Here is a 23,254-nt window from a genome sequence, read left to right as displayed (position 1 = left end):
CGGCCTCCTTCGGTGGCTGAGGAACGGGAGGAGGGACGCGGACCCGGTCGGATTACTGTAAAAAATGCCAAAGCCGAAGCAGTGGGCGGGGAAGGAGGGGGCTAGGTGCCGTAGAGGGCAAGGGGCACTCACATCCCCGGCGCGCCACTCGCGGGGCTCCCGTCTGCACGTGCCCCGAGCCTCTCCCGCTGGCTCAACCAGTCTGCGGAGAGCGCGCACCCGCGCACGCGTCTCCCGCGTTCGCTTCTTTGTTCCCGCCCACGCGAGGCCCCATTTTGACGGATCGGATTCGAGGCCCTCTAGCGGCCAATCGACGTCGGCACCGTGCCTCGCCCCGCCCCCTCGGAACCTCATGAGGACCGCCCCCTCTTTCTGCCCACGTGGTCTGGGCCTCCCGCCCCGGGCAGCTGGCGAGTTCAGGGTTCTTGGGCTGCGGATTTCTTTACGTCCGGAGGCTCGGACGAGTCCTCTCCGCCTCTTGCGTCAGGCCGCCCTGCGGTTATCCGTTCCGGGACTCTTTTTCGGGGCCACCAGAAGCCCAGCCCTTTGCTGGGGGCGCTGCCGGCACCGCCCTCCGCCCTCTCTACCAGTAGGCCGATTCTCTTGGTAGCAGTCGGTGGGGTGGGGAAATGGTCGTGCTTTCGGTGCCCGCCGAAGTCACTGTGATCCTGTTAGATATCGAAGGTACCACAACCCCGATTGCTTTCGTGAAGGTGAGGGGCGGAAGGGGGCGGGGAAGTTACTTATGCTTTAAACCAAAAATGTTGAAGGTATCGCAGACCTTGCACTAGAGACCCGAGGCGTGGGAGAGACGGTGTGGCTTTGCACCGACTCTGGGGTGGGAGGAGGTAGTCTGCGGCGGATTGCTGGATGCTTTTTCTTCTCATCTTCACCTTCCCCCGTCCCTGCCCTCGGTTGTTTGCAGGTGGGTGGGAAGGGACGGAAGTGGTGGTGAAGAAGGGCGGAGGAGGGCAGGTCCGCGGCGAAGAGATATGGGTGCCGCCCGCCGGGCAGGTGTGCGCCCCGTCGCCCTGCAGGTAAGCGACTGCCTCGTGCCAGTTTGGACCTGGGGAGTCGGCGGCCGCGATCTAGTGGTCCCTGAGGCTTCCAGTCCCGCAAAATGAAAAGACTGAAGCGTCAGGATGACTTTTCAGGTAGCCTTGGTGTCTTAGGCAGTAATGGTTATTCTTCACCTTTTCCCACTCCTGCTGTTCGTGGCCGAACCTCTCACTGAATGTTCGTGGACTAGGTTAGCAACGGTCTAGATTCCGTCCATTTTCCTTTTTTAAAAAAAGACAGTTCTTACCTAAAGTCATCTAGGATGGCAGTGCTTACCAACAGTTGTCTGCATCTAATTCACAAACTTAAAATTTTGCATTAGTGCAGGTTCTTTTTTTACATATATTGTATTTGTCAAGATGATTAAATATCAGATATTAGTATAATTTTTAAAAGAATCCCTCAAGCCTAATCTTCTGTTTATTTGACTTTTAGAGGTTTAAGATGAAAGTTCCCATAGAAGTGCTTGCGTGCAATAATTGAGATACCGTTTACAAAGTAGGGAAAACCCATCTTCCAGCAAACTGCAAGTCTTAGTTTTAATTTTTTTAATTTATATTTTTAAAGTTACCTGTGAGGACTGTCTTTCTTGATCTAGGTTATAATATAAAATTGGTGTACACTTTTAGGTCTCCACTGTAACAGCCACTTACAGATTCTTTAGAAGGATCACAATATCTTGACATCCAGCAAAGTTTCTTAAGAAATCTAGTTTGGCGTTTTTTCCCCCAAGTTTTTAAGTACAAGTGAGGCCTCTGCAGAAATACTCAGAATTGGCCAGATGTTGATAACCGAGTGGACTTTCTTTCTCTTGTTGTTTGTGACAAAATAACTACTTTCTTGTAGTTAAAAAAAAAAAAAAAGGATTCTGCATTTTTATGGTTCATAGTTTACAAGTCACAGTCTTGCTTTCCACTGTTATCAGAAGACCAGGAGTAATGACAAGTAGTAATATGGCATATGTACCATTCTTGGAAAATCTATTTAGGGAGAAGATATCTCATCCAAATCAATTTTGTAACAAAAAATAATACAGCTCTTTCACCTTTTTAAATCCACTGTCTTCTGCAAGATGACCTGAGCCACTTCTTTGAATCTTTGTTTATGACAGACTTATTCTGAAATCTTTCTGAGAATAAAAATGCCTTAATGGTCTAAATAGATTTTTTTTTGCACTTGAGACCAGACTGCAAAAAAATCATTCAAGGATCTTGTTTAAAGGATAGTTTCTTGTGCTTTGTACTATAACCTATTATTATTATTTGTATTAATATTAATTACTACAGTTGTCTGTTTGCTATGCATTAAATGATCAAAACCAGTGTTTCTGAAAGTATGTTCAGAAGAACGTTAGGTCTTTGTGGACGTTTATTGTAACTATGCAGAAAAAGATTACTAAATGCATTGAGAAAATGTTCTGTTCGTATTCAACCAGGTTTTTTTTATTGCACACCTCAGATCCTTTATATCATACACACACTTGCACACACATAATGCTTTGTGAACCATCAAGAGACTAACATTTCACAAATTTATTTGAACCAAAAAATCCTTTAGCAGAATGTCTATATCTTTTGAATACCCTTTAAAGAGATGCTAAATTATATCCTTCTTGGACCTCTGTTCTACTTTGGGCTTTAGTCATGTTAGTGTGTGAACTTGGAATCATGAAAGGAAACATTGAGATGCAACTGGTATACTTGACTACAATTCAGGTTGTATGCACTGTTTGCATATTACTGATAGGAAACTGAGGCTCTGAAAAATTGAACAGTATGCCTGGGATTTGAAACCAAGTTGTCTTGACACAGCACGTCTTACTCTCTCCATTATTGCGCTCCATCTCTGAAATGGGAACCACAGTGCTTGTTCCATCTTCCTTGCCTGGTCTTTTGGGTGTTAAATGACACAGCTGACATGAGAGCACTTTAATCAGTAAGAAATACCATAAAAGTATATGGTGGCAAATTTTAGTTTACACCACCTCTTGGTGATAGGTTTAGGAGTACACCCTTGGAACAGAGTAACTATACTTTATTTGCGGGTTTGGTTCTGCCGTCAGTATACACTGTGAAAATTGAGTATTGTCAAAAATTGCCTTTGTGATTGTCATACTGAGTGAAGTAAATCCATACTGAGTGAAGTAAATCTGAGAAGGAGCAATATCCTATGACATTCCCTGTATGTGGAATCTGAGAAATGATACAAATGAACTTACAAAACAGAAAGAGACTCATAGACTTGAGAACAAACAGTTTCCGGCGGGGGAGAGGGGAGGAAGGGATAGTTAGGGAGTTTGGGATGACATGTACACACTGCTGTAATTGAAATGGATAACCAACAAGGACCTACTGTATAGCAGGAGGAACTCTGCTCAATGGGTGGGAGGGGAGCTTGGGGGAGAATGGATACATGTATGTATATGGCTGGGTCCCTTTGCTGTCCACCTAAAACTATCACAGCGTTGTTAAATGGTTATACCCCAATACGAAAGAAAAGGTTTACCAAAAAAATGCCGTTGAAATAGCGTTAGGAAGCCAGTCCTCTCTGGAGACTGAGTCCATCTTTCTGTAGATCACATGCAGCCATTTTTCCTTCAGAGTTGAAACATTGCTGCTGCTTCTCTTGAGCATCGGAGGAAGTAGTTGGTTTGGGATTAGGTGACGTAGATGAAAAATATATTGTGTCAAATACTAGGCTCAAACTGAACCATTCATGCTGTCAGAGACACTGGGGAACTGAGACTGTCCCAGGGAACAGAATACCTTCTATGAGTGGAATGGCAGACAGGTTACCAGCACTGGTTATATTTATTTTTTCCCTTTCTCTCTCTCTTTTTCCCCTTGCTGAGTAGTTAGAGTTGAAGGTGTCTATGATGCAGGTTATAACTATGAAAGATGACACTAACTCCTAGATACCTTACAGGATTCCATAGAATCTTCCCAGTCTGGAAATGTGTTGTTGACAGCCTGTTGCTCTGTCAGGGCATGCCTTTAACCCTTAGGCTACAGACAATAATAAACAATGGTTTTACTTAACTGCTAATGTATCTTATTTTCTTTGAGTCAGAATGGTCAAATTTCTGGAGCGAGATGTGTTCCTTCCTTGGGTCATCTAGTCAGTGTCACAACCAGCTAATTAATTTCTCATATAAATCAATGGATGCCTAGAGGCATGTCTTTGTGAGGATCATCACAACTTGCTGGGGGCAGAACAGCAGTAGAACCCAGCTTTCCCTCGATGGTTCTCAGTGCATCTGAGTCCTCAAAGACACCAGTCCTGCCCCTCACTGCAGAACGTGTGCCTCTGGAGTTTCTTTTCTTTTCAAGCACTGACTTTGATCCTCTATGGTGGTGATCACTCAACATTTTTAGGTTATATAAACTGTCAGCGGGCTTTCCCGATGGCTCAATGGGTGAAGAATCTGCCAGCAGTGTAGGAGACACAAGAAACAAAGGTTCAACTCCTGGGTTGGGAAGATGCCCTGGAGAAGGGCATGGCAACCCTTTCCAGTGTTCTTGCCTGGAGAATCCCATGGACAGAGGAGCTTGAGGGGCCACAGTCTAAAAGGTTGCAAAGCGTAAGACAGGACTGAGTGACTACACACACACATATATACACAAAGTGTCAGTAGAGTTGGGGTAGGCATAACCAATAGAATTTATTGTAACCAGTAGAATTTATTGTGTACTGTTATTAAGTTATAAAGTAAATTAGAATTTAAAGATGAGGTTTAAATGAGTATAAATGAATGGGATTGTATTTTCTTCCCTCATCCCCTTGAATCATTTTGCCTGCACCCCATGGAGCTGTCACAGATCTTTGTCCATGGTGGTGTAATACTCATTTTCTGACTTTTTGCATTGTGTTATTCCGATTATTTTGGTCTGTAAGCTGCGAAATAACACCATTACCAGTCCTGTGGTTATCCTGTCAGGAACCTTCAACTATTGTTTTTGAGTTGGGGAAGATGATCTCTTGTTTCAGAAAATGCTCTATAATTTGGTGCTTTTCCTGTCATTACACATCAAATTAGTACTTGTAACAACAGTTGGGGCAGTTATGATCTCTGAAGTCACTGCAAACACCATCTTAGCAAATACTGAAACATTGTCCATAGAGAAGATGAAGGGAAAGTTTCCTGTGAGCTTCTGGTCACAACTGATGGATAGATAATCTTGTTTTGCATGTTTCTGTTTGTCTTATTTAATACATATCATTGATTCCCTAACATTGAACTCACTGCCAGTGGCGCTATAACTTAGGCTTTTAGTGGAGCTTATCTAACCCATGTGCTTGCTCCAAAGGCAGGTAGTTTTCTTGCCTTAGGAACACTAGACAGCACCTCAACACTTCGGGGGCCATTTTAAACTGCAACATCACCAACAAAAAGCACAAAATGTGAAAATGTAGTGGCCAATAGACCTTGAAAAGGATGCTTGTTTAAAATATGAGAGGTGAAGTAAGGCAAAACATCACCTCATAATGGGAATGTGTGCAAGTGGTTTTTCAGAAGTTTTGCTGTTCTGCTCATGTATGTACCTGTCGTCAAAAATAGTGGGAAAGTTCAATAAATAATGATTAATTTATGAATAAATTTTAGTAGGTAGGAAACTTTTCAAATATAGTATCTTTAAATAACAGGGATTGGCTGGACAGTGTAGTATTTATCAGGATGAGCTTGGTGACCAAGTCTGGCTTAGCTTCTGGCTCCCTGAATGATTTATGGCAAGTTAGTTATTGTCTTTTGTGTCTGGGTACAAATGTCCTGTACAATGTCCTATATTGTGGGGATAACAACCTCATAAGGCATGAACATTTAATGAATATTTGTGCTCAGGGATTGTGCTCACTCAGTCATGTCTGACTCTTTGTGACCCTGTGGACTATAGCCCTCCAGTCTTCTCTGCCCATGGGATTTTCCAGGCAAGAATACTGAAGTGGGTTGCCATTTCCTCCTCAGGGGATCTTCCTGACCCAGGGATCGAACCCGAGTCTCCTGCATCTCCTGCCTTGGCAGGCAAATTCTTGACTACTGAGCCACCTGGGAAGCAAGGAATGAATATTTAACCAGCCCCCTGTATAAAATAAGTAAATATATTTCCATCAGTATTTCATTTGCTATCAGCAAACCTTGTCAGAGAGTAGTGGGTGAGTGGCAGTGGGGAGGTATATTTTTCATTTATGCCTTAGAAAGACTTTTTGTGCTTGAAGATAAAGTCTTTGTAATAATTAAGAACCTTCTATTAACTGAAAGTATGAATCTGATTAGAATATTTGTTCCTACAGAGTGTATTAAGTGGGTCTTGGAGAGTACTCTTGCCAGTGGCCTTTTATATCTGTGCTTCTCAGATCTGTGCCTGAATGTGTAGACAGATAATCCAGAGATCTGGCTAAAATGTAGCTTCTGATTCAGAAGATCTGGAATGGTGCTTTTTTTTTTTCATTTTTAGTGACATTTGTTGTTTTCTGATTTTACAAGCAGTACATGTTCATTGAAAATAGAAATACGTAAAAGCATAAAGTAAAAATTGACAATCACCCATAATTCACACTGACCCCCTTCCCACCAGAGATAAGTGTTACTTGCACTTTGGTGCATTTCCTTCCAGTGTATACATGTTTGTTTGTTTTCTTTTTCTTTTTCTTGCCAGGCCACGTGGCATGTAGGATCTTAGTTCCCTGACCAGGGATTGAACCTGTACCCCCTGCATTGGGAGTACGGAGTCTTAACCACTGGACCGCCAGTGAAATCCTGTAGTGTTTTAAATGGAAGTATAATTGACCTACAGTGCTATGTTAGTTACAGGTGTCATAGTGATTCAATATTTCTGTACATTGTAAAATGATCACCATGATATGTCTGGTTAACATCTGTCACCATACAAACATACTACAGTATAAATGGTTATATTCTTCATGCTGTACATTTCATCCTCATTTATTTTGTAATTGGGAGTTGGTACCTCTTAATCTCCCTCATCTATTTCATTAATTTCTCCAGATTCCTCCCTTCTGGCAGCCGCCTGTTTATTCTATCTACGAGTCTGTTCTGTTTTGTTATGTTCCTGCATTTGTTTGGTTTTTTAGCTATGTGAAATCAGACGGTATTTGTCTTTGCCTTGTTTCACTTAGCATAATACTCTCTAGGTCCATCTATGTTATCACAAGTGGCAAGATTTCACTCTTTTTTTTAATGGCTGAATAGTATGGAATGGAAGCTGAGTTTTGAACAGGTTCCTGGGTGATGCTGATGCTGCCAGTCCATGGACTGAACTCTGAGTAGTTAGGCTGTATACAGAAGCCAAGGTCTGTGAGCGTCCCTCTTTCCTAATGGCTCACTGGAGGTGACAGAGCAGACCAAAAGAGTGTAGGTGAATTAAAGGAGGTCTGTTATCATTAACAGAACCAAAACCTCTCAGAAGTCAGGTAAATTGACAAAAGAGCAAGATAATGAAATAAACTGGTAAGCAACAAAGCAATAAGCAAGTGGCCACTTCTCCAGCTTTTGCAAATTGTCTTCTAGGAACTGAACTGTAACAATAACTTTTTTTCCGTTGTTTGTGGAACTTCCCCAACCAGAGATTGAACCCGCATCCCCTGCAGTGGAGGCTCAGAGTGTTTTATTATTTATGTGTTTGCCTGTGCTGGGTCTTAGTTGCGGCATGCAAGATCCACTTCCCCGACCCGAGATCAAACCTGGGCTTCCAGCAGGGGGAGTGTGAAGTCTTAGCCCCTGGACCACCAGGGAAGTCCAAAGCAATTTTATTTTTTTCTTAAATATTTATGTACTTATTTGGCTGCATCAGATCTTAATTGCTGCACGTGCTTAGTTGCTCTGTGGCATTTGGGATCTTAGTTCCCCAACCAGGGATAGAACCTGCACTCCCTGCATTGGAAACACTGAGTCCAAACCACTGGACTGCTAGGGAAGTCCTGAGATTATCATTTTTTTTTAATTGAGTTTTTTTTTTTTTTTTTTTAAGATTGTGTTTAAGGACTGTGGTGGTGTGGAAGTTGGTAAAGACTGCTTAGGAGCTGGAATTTTACCTTAGAGTACAGAATTTTTGGCAGTGTTTTGAATAAGACCAAGAGAAAAGAAGATGTCTCAAACTTAATCTTCTCCATTAGAAAATCTGAATTAAGCAGACAAATCCTTGATCCTATCAGTAGTATTTTTTTTTGAAGTAGCAGATACTCATTTCATAGAAAGTCAAAATGATAAAGATATTGATTCAGTTTAACAATGGAATCCTGTTTGTATGCTTTTCTGACATTTGTTTAGTAAATTTCTTTGGACTATATTTTATGCCAAAGTGCTTTTAGAAATAGCTCACAGAGTCGATTGTTTAATAATACTTGTAATTTACTCTTATGTTGTCTTATATTCTAAAAGTATATTTTGGAAGATAATAATGAGGAAATGTTGAAGCTGACGTTTTTTTTTTTCTCATGAAAACTATTATGTTAATTTTATGGTCTTTCTAGGAAGAGAGCTTGTGTTGTTTGATAGTATCTCCCAACTTTAGTTTAATATCCATTTAATAAGGATTATTATTTCTAATGTTCTCAGCATTGAGAACTATAGGGTGCTGACTCCACCCTCAGTATGAAACTGTTACAAGACTGCCCACAAGAAACAGCACGCAGGTGCTTTTTCCACCTGTGTGGTTTATTATTGATGCTGTAATTGGGTCACTTTTCCTAGGTTCCTTCAATCTAGGGATTCAGGCTTTTTCATCTCCAAGAATGGGGGGAGTAGGATCTGTCATGCTCACAAGGTAGAGAAGAAGATCAAATGAGATAGATAGAAAAAGCTTTGATCCCTGGATACAAGAAGGTGAGCCTCAGTTCAGTTCAGTTCAGTCGCTTATTCGTGTCCAACTCTTTGTGACCCCATGGACTGAGCACACCAGGCCTCCCTATCCATCACCAACTCCCAGAGCTGACTGAAACTCATGTCCGTTGAGTTGGTGATGCCATCCAACCACATCATCCTCTGTCGTCCCCTTCTCCTGCCTTCAATCTTTCCAGCATCAGGGTCTTTTCAAATGAGTCAGTTCTTCACATCAGGTGGCCAAAGTATTGGAGTTTCAGCTTCAACATCAGTCCTTCCAATGAACATTCAGGACTGATTTCATTTAGGGTGGGTTGGTTGGATCTCTTTGCAGTCCAAGGGACTCTCAAGAGTCTTCTCCAACACCACAGTTTGAAAGCATCAATTCTTTGGTGCTCAGCTTTCTTTATAGTCCAACTCTCACATCCGTATATGACTACTGGAAAAACCATAGCCTTGACTAGATGGACCTTTGTTGGCAAAATAATGTTTCTGCTTTTTAGTATGCTGTCTAGGTTGGTCATAACTTTTCTTCCAAGGAGTAAACGTCTTTTAATTTCATGGCTGTGGTCACCATCTGTAGTGATTTTGGAGCCCCCCAAAATAAAGTCTTTGACTGTTTCCACTGTTTCCCCATCTGTTTGCCATGAAGGTGAGCTTAAGGTCCTGTATACTTTTCTGTATCCAGTGACCACCATTATACTTGATGACCATTATGTTAATCTTCTGTCCTGTTGCTTATGGCAGGAGATGGCTTAAATAAATAACTTAGTCATGAGCTGGGGGGTAGAAAAAAACTTTGAAAAATACGAAGCCCAGTAGAAACACTGATTACAATGTAGGAAATACCAGACTGGAGACAGAAAGCATTTGGGAGGAGTCAGTATGGAGAAGGGGGAGCTAACATGTACTGAAACTCACTGTGATGACTTCTACCTGTGCTTCTGTGGCCCTGGGCAGAAACAGGTCAAGAACGAGACACAGAACATGACTGCTCTCAGACAGCTTGCACTGAAATGGCAGGATTTCCTGGTTTGATTACTATTCCCCCAAACCTCCCCTTGCTCTGGATTCCTACAGGGAGATATACTCATGGTGGAATACAAGAGGATTTTTGTTGATTCAGCTTGAAACAAGGGGAGGAACCTTTGGAGAATCACTGTATTGGGCCTGAGTATATCATGAGAGGGATTAGAAAACACTTCCAGCCTTAATTTCTGGTCTCTTACTCTTCTAGAACCTTCCATGTCATGGCACATGCATAATGTTTTCAGCTAATCAGTCTTCCCTTCCTTTTCCCCACATTTATTTGAATGCCTATCATGTGCCAGGTGCTGCCAGGAAACCAAAATTCTTAAAGATGCAGTTGCCACCCTTAAGGAATCAAGTAAGGAAGACAGGTACATAAACGAGTTGTCTTTGCACCATCAAAATCCTTTTGGGTTTCCTGTTGGCTCAAAGATAGTTTCAGCTCCTCACCTTGAGTGAGTCGGGTTTTCCAACTTCCTGTTCCTCTGTTGCTTTACCCTTTTTTGGTAAATACCCGATCATGCCCCTTTGGGTCGTGCCAGTCTTTCATGCCACCGCCGTTCCTCCAGCTTGGGATGTCATACTTTTTCCTCTCCAAGTGCAGCTTGGTTCCATGTCCCTGTTGACCTAAAACATGTTTAAAGCATATTTCTCGTGCTAGGCCGTGGGAACATACAGGTGATACCGACTTCAGCTTTCAGAGGACTTTGGTTTAAGCAGGAATTTCCAAGTCCCCCCCTCCCTGCTCTGCAGTGCCGTGTGTTTGCCATCATCGCAGATGCTGCCTTGTGGTGCTGTCTCCCCGCCGTGCTGAGAGCTCCGTGAGGGCAGAGAGCAGAGCCTGGCACAGTGCTCGCGCATACGGCGTTCAGCAAATGCTTGTTGATGGCGATGCGATGCCTTCCAGACTGGGCCCAGGAGGGGCTGGCATTGTTTGCTCCCACTACTGCTATCCTTGCTATTTCAGATTCCCTCAAGGTGATATTTTAGCTTATTTGCACAGCATGCGATGTAACTGTCGTATTTCTAGAGTAGTATTAGAACTTTGACCCAGCATTTCTAAAACTGGTGAGTTTTAGAGAAATGAGTTAACAATGGAAGTTAAACACCATAAAATAAATTTTATTAACAATTAAGTATCTAAAGAGCTAAATACATTGTTCTTTGGAAACTTGTATCTGTTAATGTGAGGATAGAAGAGTGTCCCCCCCCCCCAATTTTTCCACAGAAATTAGTTCACGCTTGTTATGAACTGCAGACATTACAGAAGAGTATAGTGTAGAGAATGAATGCTGCTTTTGCTCCCACCACCTAGCAGTAATCATTAAAAGTTTGGTTAATATTCTGATTTTTTTTTCCTATGGCTAAAGTCACTTAGTTTCTTGAAGTACATGTAGTCAGATCAACTCCCCGAAAGTACCAATTCTAATATATAACTCCTGTTTTGAAAATACATAGATAGCTAAGCCTTTCTTTTGCTCAGATAAACTTTTTAAGGATATCCTGTGTTTAGCTCTGAAAAGACCTCCCTTCTCTGGTGGTTCTTAAATTTTCTATCCTTAAAGCTCATCCCATGTAACTCCTCCACACACACACAAAAGCTATTCTTTTTACAGTAAAGCTTATTTTTGTATGCAGCTTTTGATTTTCACGTTTATTAGCATTTAGTTTTCATTATCGGTTTTGGTAGAGGTAGGGGTCAGAAGAAGGGTGGCAGCCAGCCCACCCTTATCTTGCTGTATCCGGTCCTCCGTCACATGGAAAGTCAGTAGTATTGTCCTCAGAGGCCCTTCTGGAACCTCGTTGGCCCCTTCCCAGGGGACTCCACTTTCAAAAACATGGATTGCTTTTCCAAGACAGAATTCTTTAATACAGAAAAGGGTTCTTTGTCTTCTGGGTATGCACGTGAGGGCTTCATTTCTTAACTTGATTTTCAGTGATTCATTATGTGACCTTCTAACAAGTTCCTTTTCTTAAGTCCTAAGAAGTGTGGAGCTGCTACTGGGTAAAAAGAGACTAACACATATAGTTTGAAAACTAGTAGGAGTCCTGGCAGTGGGACCTGGGTGGGATTTCGGAGAGGAGCTCGTGGTCAGACTAGTGTTTGTGCTGCCGTCCTCCAAGAGGCTGGCTGACTCCTGCCCTGGGCCTTGGCTGGGACCAAGTCGTTCTAAGTCTAAGCTAATCAGATCCCTTTGACCAGAAGATCAGGCTCTGGGGATCTGACTCTTCGAACCAAAGAAGGAAAAAGACCTGATTGATAAACTATAGTTTCCGAGTTTATGCTTAACCTTTATGTGCCTTTGTGAAATTGAGGTTTCATAGGGTTATTTTGAAGATTGAAATGATGTAATTCAGGTTATTCATTAATCAATGCATTTAGTAGATTTGGAGGGCTTGGGAGCAGTGGCAGATGGTGAGAAGTGATTAGATTCTGGATGTGTTTTGAAGATAAGGGCTGACAGCATTTGCTGATGAATTGGTGGGATGTGGGGTGTGAGAGCAAGATGAGTCGAAAAGGACTCTAAGGCTTTCGGCCTGAGCATCTTGGAAGGATGGAGCTGCCACTTGGCTGGGATGGGACTGTGGGAGGAGCAGGATTAAGGGCTAGAAACAGGAGTTTGAATTTCAGGTATCCAAGTGAGATTTGGGGAAGGTAGTTGAGAAAAAATCAGTCGAGTTCAGGGAAGAGGTCCAGGTTCAAGCTGTGGACTTGGGTCATTGGCAACAGATGGGTATATGGATGGTGCTAGCGGTAAAGACAGAGGATGAGGTGGTTGGATGGCATCACCGATGCGATGAACATGAGTTTGAGCAAGCTCCGGGAGTTGGTGATGGACAGGGAAGCGTGCTGCAGTCCATGGGGTCGCAAAGAGTCGGACACAACTTAGCGACTGAACTAACAACTAAGTGGTAAAGAACCTGCTTGCCAATGCAGGAGACAGAGACGCGAGTTCGAAGCCTGGGTCAGAAAGATCCCCTGGAGGAGGAAATGGCAACCCACTCCAGTATTCTTGCCTGGAGAATCCCATGGACGGAGGAAGCTGGCAGCTTGCAGTCCATGGGTTGCACAGCATCAGACACAACTGAAGTGATTTACCACAGCAACAGATGGCATTTAAAATCATGGATTAGACACGATCACTAAGGACTGACGGTAGAAGGAGAAGTGCCTGGAACGGTGAAGGCTGTTAGTGTTGGCAGTTCTTCCCTCTGTTACTATAATTATTAATTATACCTGTTTATTGGAACAGTTACAGTACTGCCAGGTGAACCAGAATCTCTCATTTCTTTTCTTAGTGCAAATCTCTTTGAGAAAAGCAGTATTAGAAATTTCTGTGGGGAAAAAATATCAGGATCTGGGGGGTTGGGTGATCCTAGTGAGTTGTGCTCCCTGAGGTCATCCACCCACAGAGCTGGATAGGCTCAGTCATTGGGCTTCAGTTGATCTGGGTTTTAGTCCTGGCTTTACCCTACCAGCGGAGAAGGCAATGGCACCCCACTCCAGTACTCTTGGCTGGAAACTCCCATGGATGGAGGAGCCTGGGGGGCTGCAGTCTGTGGGGTTGTGAAGAGTTGGACACGACTGAGCGACTTCATTTCACTTTTCATTTTCATGCATTGGAGAAGGAAATGGCAACCCACTCCAGTGATCTTGCCTGGAGAATCCCAGGGACGGAGGAGCCTGGTGGGCTGCTGTCTATGGGGTCATACAGAGTTGGACACAACTGAAGCGACTTAGCGGCAGCAGCAGTTACTCTACCAGCAGTGAAACCTTTTTGAATCTCAGCTTCTCCATTTATTCAGAGGGGGTCACCTTGCACCAATGTAGGTGGATTCAAGGAAGTAAATGTCAGTTCCCTCCCCTGCACACTCACAGGGGCTAGGACCCTGTCCTAGGACCAGTCAGGGCTCCTGCTCGGAAACTTATGAGACACTGATGTTCTGTCTCTCTGCTGCTTTTAAAGACCTGTCCCAACTACTAGTCCTTGTGAATAATGATAACCTTCCCTTGTGAGATGTGATTCATTGAAGTTAATTAGATTATAGTTTATATTTCTTTAATTACAGTTTAATCTTCTTAATGGAATTTAGAAGACAAGTTTGTCTTGCAGCATCACGCATATTCTTTTTGAATGCAGATGAAGATAGTGTTCATTCCTAAAGGCTTCAGCTTTCAAAGGGGAATGATTATTTCTGCTTAACCCATGAAAATAGACAGTAGAGTTACAATTTCTGAGTCCTGGTGACCCTTTGTAGCAGCCAGAGAGGCAAAACTTCTCTTGGTAGTTCCTAGTAACGGTCTTCAGGAAGGATATTTAAGGAGCAATTCTAATACCACAACTGTTGAATCTATCTGATGGATGGTGTGGACCACTCCAAGAAGTAGTAGATTCCTCATTGTTAGAAATGTTCAAGCAGGTGCAAATATCCAGTTATAAAGTAAGTTGTGGAGAAGTAATATACAACATAGTGACTAGAGTTAATAATATTGTATTGTATACCTGAAGACTGTGAAAAGAGTAGATCTTAAAAGGTCTCATCACAAGAAAAAAATTTTCTTAATTGTGATGGATGTCAACAAGTCTCACTGTGGTGCTCATTTCCCAATATACACAAACATTGAACCAATGTATTGTCTTCATTGTTTAGTCACAAAATCATGTCCGACTCTTGCGACCTCATGGAGTATAGCCCACCAGGCTCCTCTGTCCGTGGGATTCTCCAGGCAAGAATACTGGAGTAGGTTTTTGCCATTCCCTTCTCCAGAGGATCTTCCTGACTCAGGGATCGAACCTGCATCTCTTGCATTGGTGGGCCTATTCTTTGCCATTGAGCTATGGGAAACCCAATACATTGCATACCTGTGACTAATGTAATGCTTTGTATCAATTATATCAACTTAAAAAAAGACTGTACTCTTTCATTGTAGAAATAGATATGTTAAAAAAAAAAGTTTCCCCCCTCCCTTGGTATCTCTTGTCCCAGAGAAAACCTTTGTAACCTGTTATGTCCTTATTCTCCTAGGTTTCATTTTATCTGTTTAGATAGTCCCCAAACTATGATTACCCTGTTTTTTCATTTCTTATTTAGAGAATGTGATTGGTTCTTAGGACCCATCAAGCCACTTGATTTTCCTTTGTTTTTTATCCTCTGGGATTAATACAGAAATAATAGGTCCACCAGTATTGCCTTTGTGGTGTTTAATTCTCCGGCTGGAAAATGTTAAATTCTCAAATATTGTAAATCATTTGCACCCTGTGGTCCCTTTGGAAAGCTTTTAAAATAGTTTCTTTAAATAGCTGTAGTACTCTTAAGTATCACCCATTACCTTTTTATTGCCCATTTTCTTCAAAGGAGACATGAGTAAATATAGCAACAGTTTTATTTTTATTGATTCTATGACCTTTTCATTAAAACAACCACTTGACAATAAAGCAAATCCATATCTAGACTTTTGAACATTTATGCAGCAATTTCTTTAATTAGATCTTCAGAAATGTTGTGGCCCTTAATGGAGTTCTTTCAGAATGCTATCACTGAGCTGTGCAGAGTAATATAAAGTGCTGCTTGCATAGTACCCCCACTAGCATTTAGTAGAATTTATTAATAATCATAGTCCCCTGAAAGACAGGTACTGTTGTTTAGTTCTATAGCCTTTTGTCATGTGTGTGTGAGTGTCTCGGTTATGTCCAGCTTATTGCGACCCCATCGACTGTAGCCCACTAGATTATTCTGTCCATGGGATTCTCCAGACAAAGATACTGGAGTGGGTTGCCATGCCCTCTTTCAGGGGATCTTCCTGACTCAGGGATTGAACGCAGGTCTCCTGCATTGCAGATAGATTCTTTACTGTCTGAGCCAACAGGGAAGCCCCTTTTGTTATGAAAGTGGAAGTCGCTCAGTCGTGTCCCACTCTTTGCGACCACATGGAGTATACAGTCTCTGGAATTCTCCAGGTCAGAATACTGGAGTGGGTATCCTTTCCCTTCTCCAGGGGATCTTCCCAACCCAGGGATCAAACCCAGGTCTCCCTCATTGCAGGGGGATTCCTTACCAGCTGAGCCACCAGGGAAGCCTCATACATACTACTGAAACTGTAACAACCCTTTAGGTGCCTGGTGTACTAAAAATATTTACATGTTTGTAGAATCTTGGGTTTATTACAGCAGCTGTTTTCATACGGTAGAATTGTGAATTGCCTATAAGTGGATTATAACTGAAGTTAAAGAATTTATCATTGCTGGTCTCGAATTACTTTTAAAGCCTGAAAATTTTCAATGGGCAGGTTTCGGTGATAAGCATTAGCTTTATTTCTTTCTTTCTTTATTATTTTTTGGCCATGCTGCAGTGGCACTATGGGATCCTAGCTCCTTGACCAGGGATTGAACTCATGCCCCCTTGCAGTGTAAGCAGAGTCTTAACTGGATCACCAGGGAAGTCCTACTACCAGCTTTAAAAAATTTGTTTTTAGAACATTCTAATTTGGTACCATTTTGTTCTCCAAGGCCAAACTTGCCTTGAAGTAACTTGCCAGTTACTCCAGGTACCTCTTGATTTCCTGCTTTTGTATTCCAGTCCCCAGTGATGAATATGACATTTTTTGGTGTTAGTTCTAGGAGGTCTTCTGGGTCTTCATAGAACCAATCAACTTCAGCTTCTTCAGCACCGGTGTTTGGGGCACAGACTTGAACTACTGTGATGTTTAATGACTTGCCTTAGAAGTGAACTGAGACCACCCCGTCACTTCTGAGGTTGCACCTGAGCGCTGCGTTCCGGACTCTTACCATGAGGGCTGCTCTGTTCATTCTATGGGATTCCTGCCCACAGTAGTAGATATAATGGTCGTCTGAGTTAAATCCACCCATTCCTGTCCAGTTTTAGTTCACTGATTTCGAAGATGCCAGTGTTTATTCTTACCATGTCCTGCTTGACAATGTCCAATTTACCTTGATTCATGGACCTAACATTCCAGGTTCCCATGCAGTACTGTTCTTTGCAGCATCGGATTTTATTTTCTTCACCACATACATCCACAGCTGAGCGTCATTTCCGCTTTGACCCAGACGTTTCATTCTTTCTGGGGCTGTTAGTAGTTCTCTGCTGTTCCCCAGTAGCATATTGAACACTTTCCAACCTGGGGGACTCATCTTTCGGTGTCGTATCTTTTTGTCCTTTTATACAGTTCATGAGGTTCTCATGGCAAGTATGGTGGAATGGTTTGCTATTCCCTCCTTCTCCATTTAATCCTCCTCCTCCTCCATCTTACCTGTCTCCTGAGAAACCTGTGTGCGGGTCAAGAAGCAACAGTTAGAACCCTGTATGGAACAGCTGATTGGTTCAAGATTGAGGAAAGTGTACGACCGGACTGTCAGCTGTCAGCTGTCAGCCTGTTTGTTTAACCTCTGAGCACGTCATGAGAAATGCCAGGCTGGATGAGTTACAAGCTGGAATCAAGATAGGCAGGAGAAACATCAACAACCTCAGATATGTGGATGATAGCGCTCTATTGGCAGAAAGCGAAGAGGAACTAAAGAGCCTCTTGATGAGGGTGAAGGAGAGAGTGAAAAAGCCAGCTTAAAATTAAATATTAGTTAAAAATCTAAGATCATGGTATCTGGCCCCATTACTTCAAGCAAATAGAAGGGGAATAGGTGGAAGTAATGACAGATTTCCTCTTTCTGGCTCTGAAATCATTGCAGATGGTGACTACAGCCATGAAATCAGAAGATGATTGCTTCTTGGCGGGAAAGCTATGACAGACCTAGACAGTGTGTTGAAAAGCAAAGACATTACTCTGCTGACAAAGGTCCATATAATCAAGGCTATGGTCTTCCCAGTGGTGATGTATGGTTATGAGACCTGAACCCTAAAAAAGGCAGAATGCCAAAGAATTAAGGCCTTTGAAATGTGGTACTGGAGAAGACTCCTGCAAGTCTCTTGGACAGCAAGGAGATCAAACCAGTCAATCTTAAGGGAAATCAACCCTGAATACTTGTTGGAAGGACTGATGCTGAAGCTGAAGCTCCAGTGTTTTGACCATCTGATGCGAACTGTCGACTCATTGGAAAAGTCGCTGATGCCGGAAAAGATTGAGGGCAGACGGAGGAGAGAGCATCAGAGGATGAGATGGCTGGTTGCCATCACCAATGCAATGGACATGAACTTGGGCAAACCTCAGAAGATGGTGAGGGACGGGGAGGCCTGGCATGCTGCAGTCCATGGGGTCGCAAAGAGTTAGACACGCCTGGGTGACTGAACAACAACAACAGTTTGGTACCATAGTACCTATCAGACTGTAATTGTTGGCTTTTAAAAATAAAAAAATAACAATAAGCATCTTGAAGGCATTTTATTAGTTTTGCATGATAGATGCTCAGTAAGGATGTTGAAAGAATGGATAAAATCTTCACAGTTTAGTTATTTGGCCCATGTAGTTTTATGTTGTGCAGTAACACTCACACTAAAATAGACTTCAGTCTGCTAACCTCCCAGTTCCAGTTACCCTGAGTTCTAACTTCATTGCCTCCCTTTGTGTGCAGACAGACAGTGCAGAGGGGAGTTTTACATGTAGAGGAAAGAGGCAAGTTGGAGGATCAGAAGTTCCAAAATAGATTCTAATTTCTGAAGCTTCTTCTAAACAGAATTGCTTGAAATCTGGACCTTTTATTTCTGTGAGTTCTCCGAGGATGAGGTCTGTGGTGTATCACTCCGTTATCAGAAATGTCTGGTGGCACTTCCCTGGCGGTTCGGTGGTTAGGACTTTGCGCTTCCACTGCAGAGGGTCCGGGTTTGATCCCTGGTCTGGGAACTGAGATCCCACATGCCGAGCAGCCAAGAAGTAAATAAAAATATATATAATTAGAAACGTGTGGCACTCAGTAAGTCCTCAGTAGATGTTGAAGGAATGAATTGGTTATCATTGTGATTTGTTCTCTGGGGACTTCTCTGCTATCATTTGTCATTAAATTAGGGGAAAGGTGATCTTGCTGTGTTTAAATGTTTATGCTGGAGTATATAATTAGTGGTAAGGAACTGGGTGTTTTTGTCTATCTAATTACCTCTAGTGACCGCAGTGACTTTGCTTGGTATTATCATCGCCATATAAGCAGATGAGAAAATAGGCTCAAAGAGGATAAGTTACTTGAACACAGTTAGTGAAAGAAAGAGGTGGAACCCTGGCGTGGCATACTGCCCAGAGTCTGTACCTGCTCTCAGGATCAACAGGCTCTTGAGTGGTTCTTGGTACCAATAAAGCTGGATATAGGAAATTCGATTTTGTGGCACACAAAGAGTATAGCACTGTATGCGTTTTAAAAGTTTTTGAGGATTTCAACTCTGAGTGGCCCTGAATCTGACCAAAAATTTTCCATGGGGAGTATTTTCAGTTGCTTAGAAGTTGAGGAATGATGGAGGCAGTATGCTGGAGAAGGACCAGATGAGAAAGGTGTAGCATGAGGGATCAGAGTTGGTTTGTTTTAATACATTTAAAATAAGCAAGGATAAAGACTAATGTAATAACTGCACACCATCCACAAAGCTAACTAAACTCTCATATGATATTTATTGCAGATCTTAAAGAAATAAAACATTACAGCTATACCTGAAGCCCTTGGTACATATCATTTTGTATTAATTTTATTCATATGCTAGAGTTTCTGTTCATATTGATACATACAATTTTTTTTTGATAAATACAATTTTAGTACATTCATTGTTAACTGCTAACTAATGTTTTAGAGTGTGAGAGTGTGAATATGCCCTTATATTCTCTAGCTGATGATGATTTAGGATGTTTCTGTTAACTTGCAGCCTCCCCAGTGTGACGGTAAGCACTTTTTTTGCTTTCCTCTCTGCACAGGTATGTCTGCCTAGGAGCGGAAGAGCTGTGTATGTGCACCTTCCTGCTGCTACATCTTCTCAGATAGCACTCTCTCAAGTAGGGGCTGGTTTACAGTCCTGCCGTGGTGCATGAGTGTAGGAGAGATGCTAAGCCAGAGAGAGGAAGGCATGAGGAGGAACATCCTAGGAAAACTTGACTATTTAAAGAAAATCAGAAATATATCAGAAAGGGTAAACCTACCAATGCAGGAAACACGGGTTCAATCCCTGGGTCAGGAAGATCCCCTGGAGAATGAAATGGCTGCCCACTCCAGTGTTCTTGCCTGGAGAAGTCCATGGACAGAGGAGCCTGGCGGGCTACAGTCCATGGGGTCGCAAAGAGTTGGATATGCCTGAGCGACTAACACTTTCCCTGGTGGTCCAGTTGTTAGGACTCTGCCTTCCAGCGCAGGGGGCACAGGTTTGATCCCTGGATGGGGAGCTAAGGTCCCACGTGCCACAGGGTGTGGCCAAGAAGAAAATCCAACACAGCATTGTAAATCAACTATATGTCAATAAAAAAAAATTAAGAGATGTATTAGTACAGTAAAAGGAATCTCTTGCAGAAAAAGAAAGCTATCAATCTTAGCTTGTTTTCCTTTAAGATCAAGAAAGTTTTTATTGAGCTTAAACAAAACTTTTATGTCAAATATGCTGAAAATTTTGCCTGATCACACAGTTTGTATGCTTCAGAATCTGCTGAGTGCTACTGGAATGCCACATGAGAACAAGCAAACTGAATGACTTCTTTGTTTTTACTAGGGCAGGTGAAATTTGAATAACATAGTATGAAGAGTCCTACCATTAAAAAAAAAAAAATCCGTAATAATTTTCTTGTGTTGTATATTTTCTTTTGGGAGTGCAATTTAAGTTGAACTTTAGAGTTGAATCTTCTGAAATGTTAAAAAAAAGTTCTGATTATGGAGCCAAGCCTTGTTTGAGTCAGAAAAATGCTATGCACACCAAAAAAAAAAAAACCCATGATTTTGTTCATAACAATCTGTTAGCTATGTCCTAATCATGTCATCCCTTGGGCCTGTTAGCAGGGAATGAAATAAGTTGTCTGCCAGCTTCCTTTTTTTGTTTTTCAATTGAAGAATCACAAACTTACAATATTAAATCAGTTTCAGGTGTACAACGTAGTGATTTAATATTTCTGTACATTACAAAATGATCACCATGATTAGTTTCCATCTGTCACCATACAGAGTTATTACATTAATATTGACTGTATTTCCTATGCTATTCAGTACATTCCCATTATTTATTTTATTACTGGAAGTTTGTACCTCTTAATTCTCTCCATCTATTTTGCCCATCCTCCACCCCCCCCCCCCCACAACCAGCCTCTTTCTTCTCTTTTTGCCCGTGTTTACTCTCTTGTAATAGTGTTACTAGTTAGAAATCTCATGATCCAGAAGTAATAAGGAGGAAGTGGGAAGGGAAGGAAGGGAGACAACACAGATCAGTGGTTTTCAGCATGGAGCTGGGGGGTGGGCTGGTACTAGCTAGCACTAATCCGCAGAAGCCAGCCGTTCTGTCGGGCACAATGACCCTGTGATGGCACGTGCTGGTGCTTCATGAATTGGAGCCCGTTCTTATTTTACAGTAAGTGAGCCCGCTTTGCAGGGATGAGGATTGCTTTTCTTCAGGGCCTCTGCACATCCCCAGAAACATTTGAAACATTTGAAAACACCCGGCTTCAATCAGGTGATGACCCTACCGGAGCCTTTTCCTACCCACACCATTTCCTCTGTGTGGAATTCTTTCCTCTTGTCTTCTCCAGGTTAGGTCTATCTCCTTTTGGTGGTTCTCAGACCTCTTATTCTCAAGATTTCTTTGTACACTTAAAATTTACTGAGGACCCAACTTCCCTGATGGTCCAGTGGTTAAGAGTCTACCTTCCAATGCAGGGGATGTGAGTTCAAGCCCTGATCAGGGAACTGCAATCTTATATGCTTCAGGGAAAGCCCAAGACCCACAACTGAGACCTAACGCAGCCAAATAAAAATAATAAATATTTTTTAAAAATTACCGCGGCCCCAAAGAACTTTTATGTGGGCTATACCGATCAATATTTACCATATTAGCAATCGAAACATTTTAAAATATTTATTCATTTTAAACAATAAACCCCTTTGCTTTGTTAACATTAATAAATAATATGCATGTGTGTGCTAAGTTGTGTCTGACTCTGTGCGACCCTATGGACCTGCCAGGCTCCTCTGTCCATGGGCTTGTCCAGGCAAGGGTACCAGAGTGGGTTGCCATGCCCTCCTCCAGGGGATCTTCCCAACCCAGGGATCAAGCCTGCATCTCTTACATCTCCTACATTGTCAGGTGGGTTCTTTACCACTAGTGCCAACTGGAAAGCCCCAATAATATAATTTTATGAAAAATGTTTCTTTTGTTTGTTTCGGAAAATGTGGCTGGAAGACTATTTTAGACAGTGTTTTGCATTTTATAAGCTGGCTGGAAGATGGCTGGATTCTCATCTACATTGGGTCTCTCGTAGCATTACTCGTTGTGTTGACTCTGGAAGACTCTGTTGTACACTCCGGAAAGAGTAAAGTGGAAAAGGCAAATAATCTTAGTATTTTTATGAAAATAGCTTGACCTTGTGGAGCCCCCTAAAAGGGTTCTTAGGACCCCCAGGACTCCTGAATTTCACTTTGAGAATCATTGCTTTAGATCTCAGTTCTGTGGTCACTTCTCCAGTGACGCCTTCTCTGACCTCCCTCCCAGGTCAGACTTTGCTATTTTATGCCTTAATATTATACCTCTCGTTTGTACAATTTATTAAAATACCATCTTTATAATGTTCTATTTCTGCTACTTGGCTCCTTGAGATTTGGGATCATGTGTGGGTTTTGCTCACAATTATATCCTCAGCCTTTATGCAAGGGCCTGCCCCTGTGTTGGGCATTCAGGACATGTTTGAATAAATAAATGAGTAAGTCAGTTTAAATAAGCAGACTTCTTGGATTCAACTTGATTATAGACTTTGCTTTGAAATGTAAGCCCTTGTCTGAATTGTCTATCTGGTGTCTACATTCACGGCATCTGTTCCTTTCCTTTTTTTTCAGGCTGATCCTTGCTAAAATTGTTGCAGGCCCATTACGCCCTGGGTCTGCCAAGCATTCTGTTCATACTCTTGTCTCACCCATTGTGCTGCATTATAGTTCCCCCACCCCCCTCACTAATTTTTTTAAAGTAGTATTTTTTTTTTTTAATATCTATTTATTCACTTGGCTGTGTTGGGTCTTAGTTGCGGCATGTGGAATCTAATTCCCTGACCTGGAATCTCATCTGGGCCCCCTGCATCGAGAGCATAGCATTAGCCACTAGACAACCAGAGAAGTCTCTGATTTATTTATTTAAAAAATTCTCTAAAGAAAGATGATCATGAGATTATCATGATTTGTATTTTATACGTTTCTGTATTTT

General features: G+C 42.2%; 1 protein-coding gene across 2 annotated transcripts in view; it reads left to right on the top strand.

Annotated features, from left to right (window-relative positions):
* The first annotated feature begins 413 nt into the window (after positions 1–413).
* The window catches only part of ENOPH1 (enolase-phosphatase 1), a 35,581-nt gene continuing 12,740 nt past the window's right edge, over positions 414–23,254 (top strand). The window contains exon 1 of one of the 2 annotated variants that reach the window (XM_061145698.1): positions 414–713. In XM_061145698.1, coding sequence (XP_061001681.1) covers positions 630–713 — 84 coding nt within the window. In that variant the 5' untranslated portion in view covers positions 414–629. Of the gene's footprint in view, positions 714–925; positions 1,038–23,254 lie in introns of those variants that run through there. The other variant, XM_061145699.1, reaches the window with a different exon arrangement.

This window comes from Dama dama, chromosome 6 (genome assembly GCF_033118175.1).
Source record: "Dama dama isolate Ldn47 chromosome 6, ASM3311817v1, whole genome shotgun sequence".
In the NCBI taxonomy this organism is placed as follows: Eukaryota; Metazoa; Chordata; class Mammalia; order Artiodactyla; family Cervidae; genus Dama; species Dama dama.
Note: the sequence above shows the minus strand (reverse complement) of the source record. Positions and strands in the feature narration are given on the sequence as shown.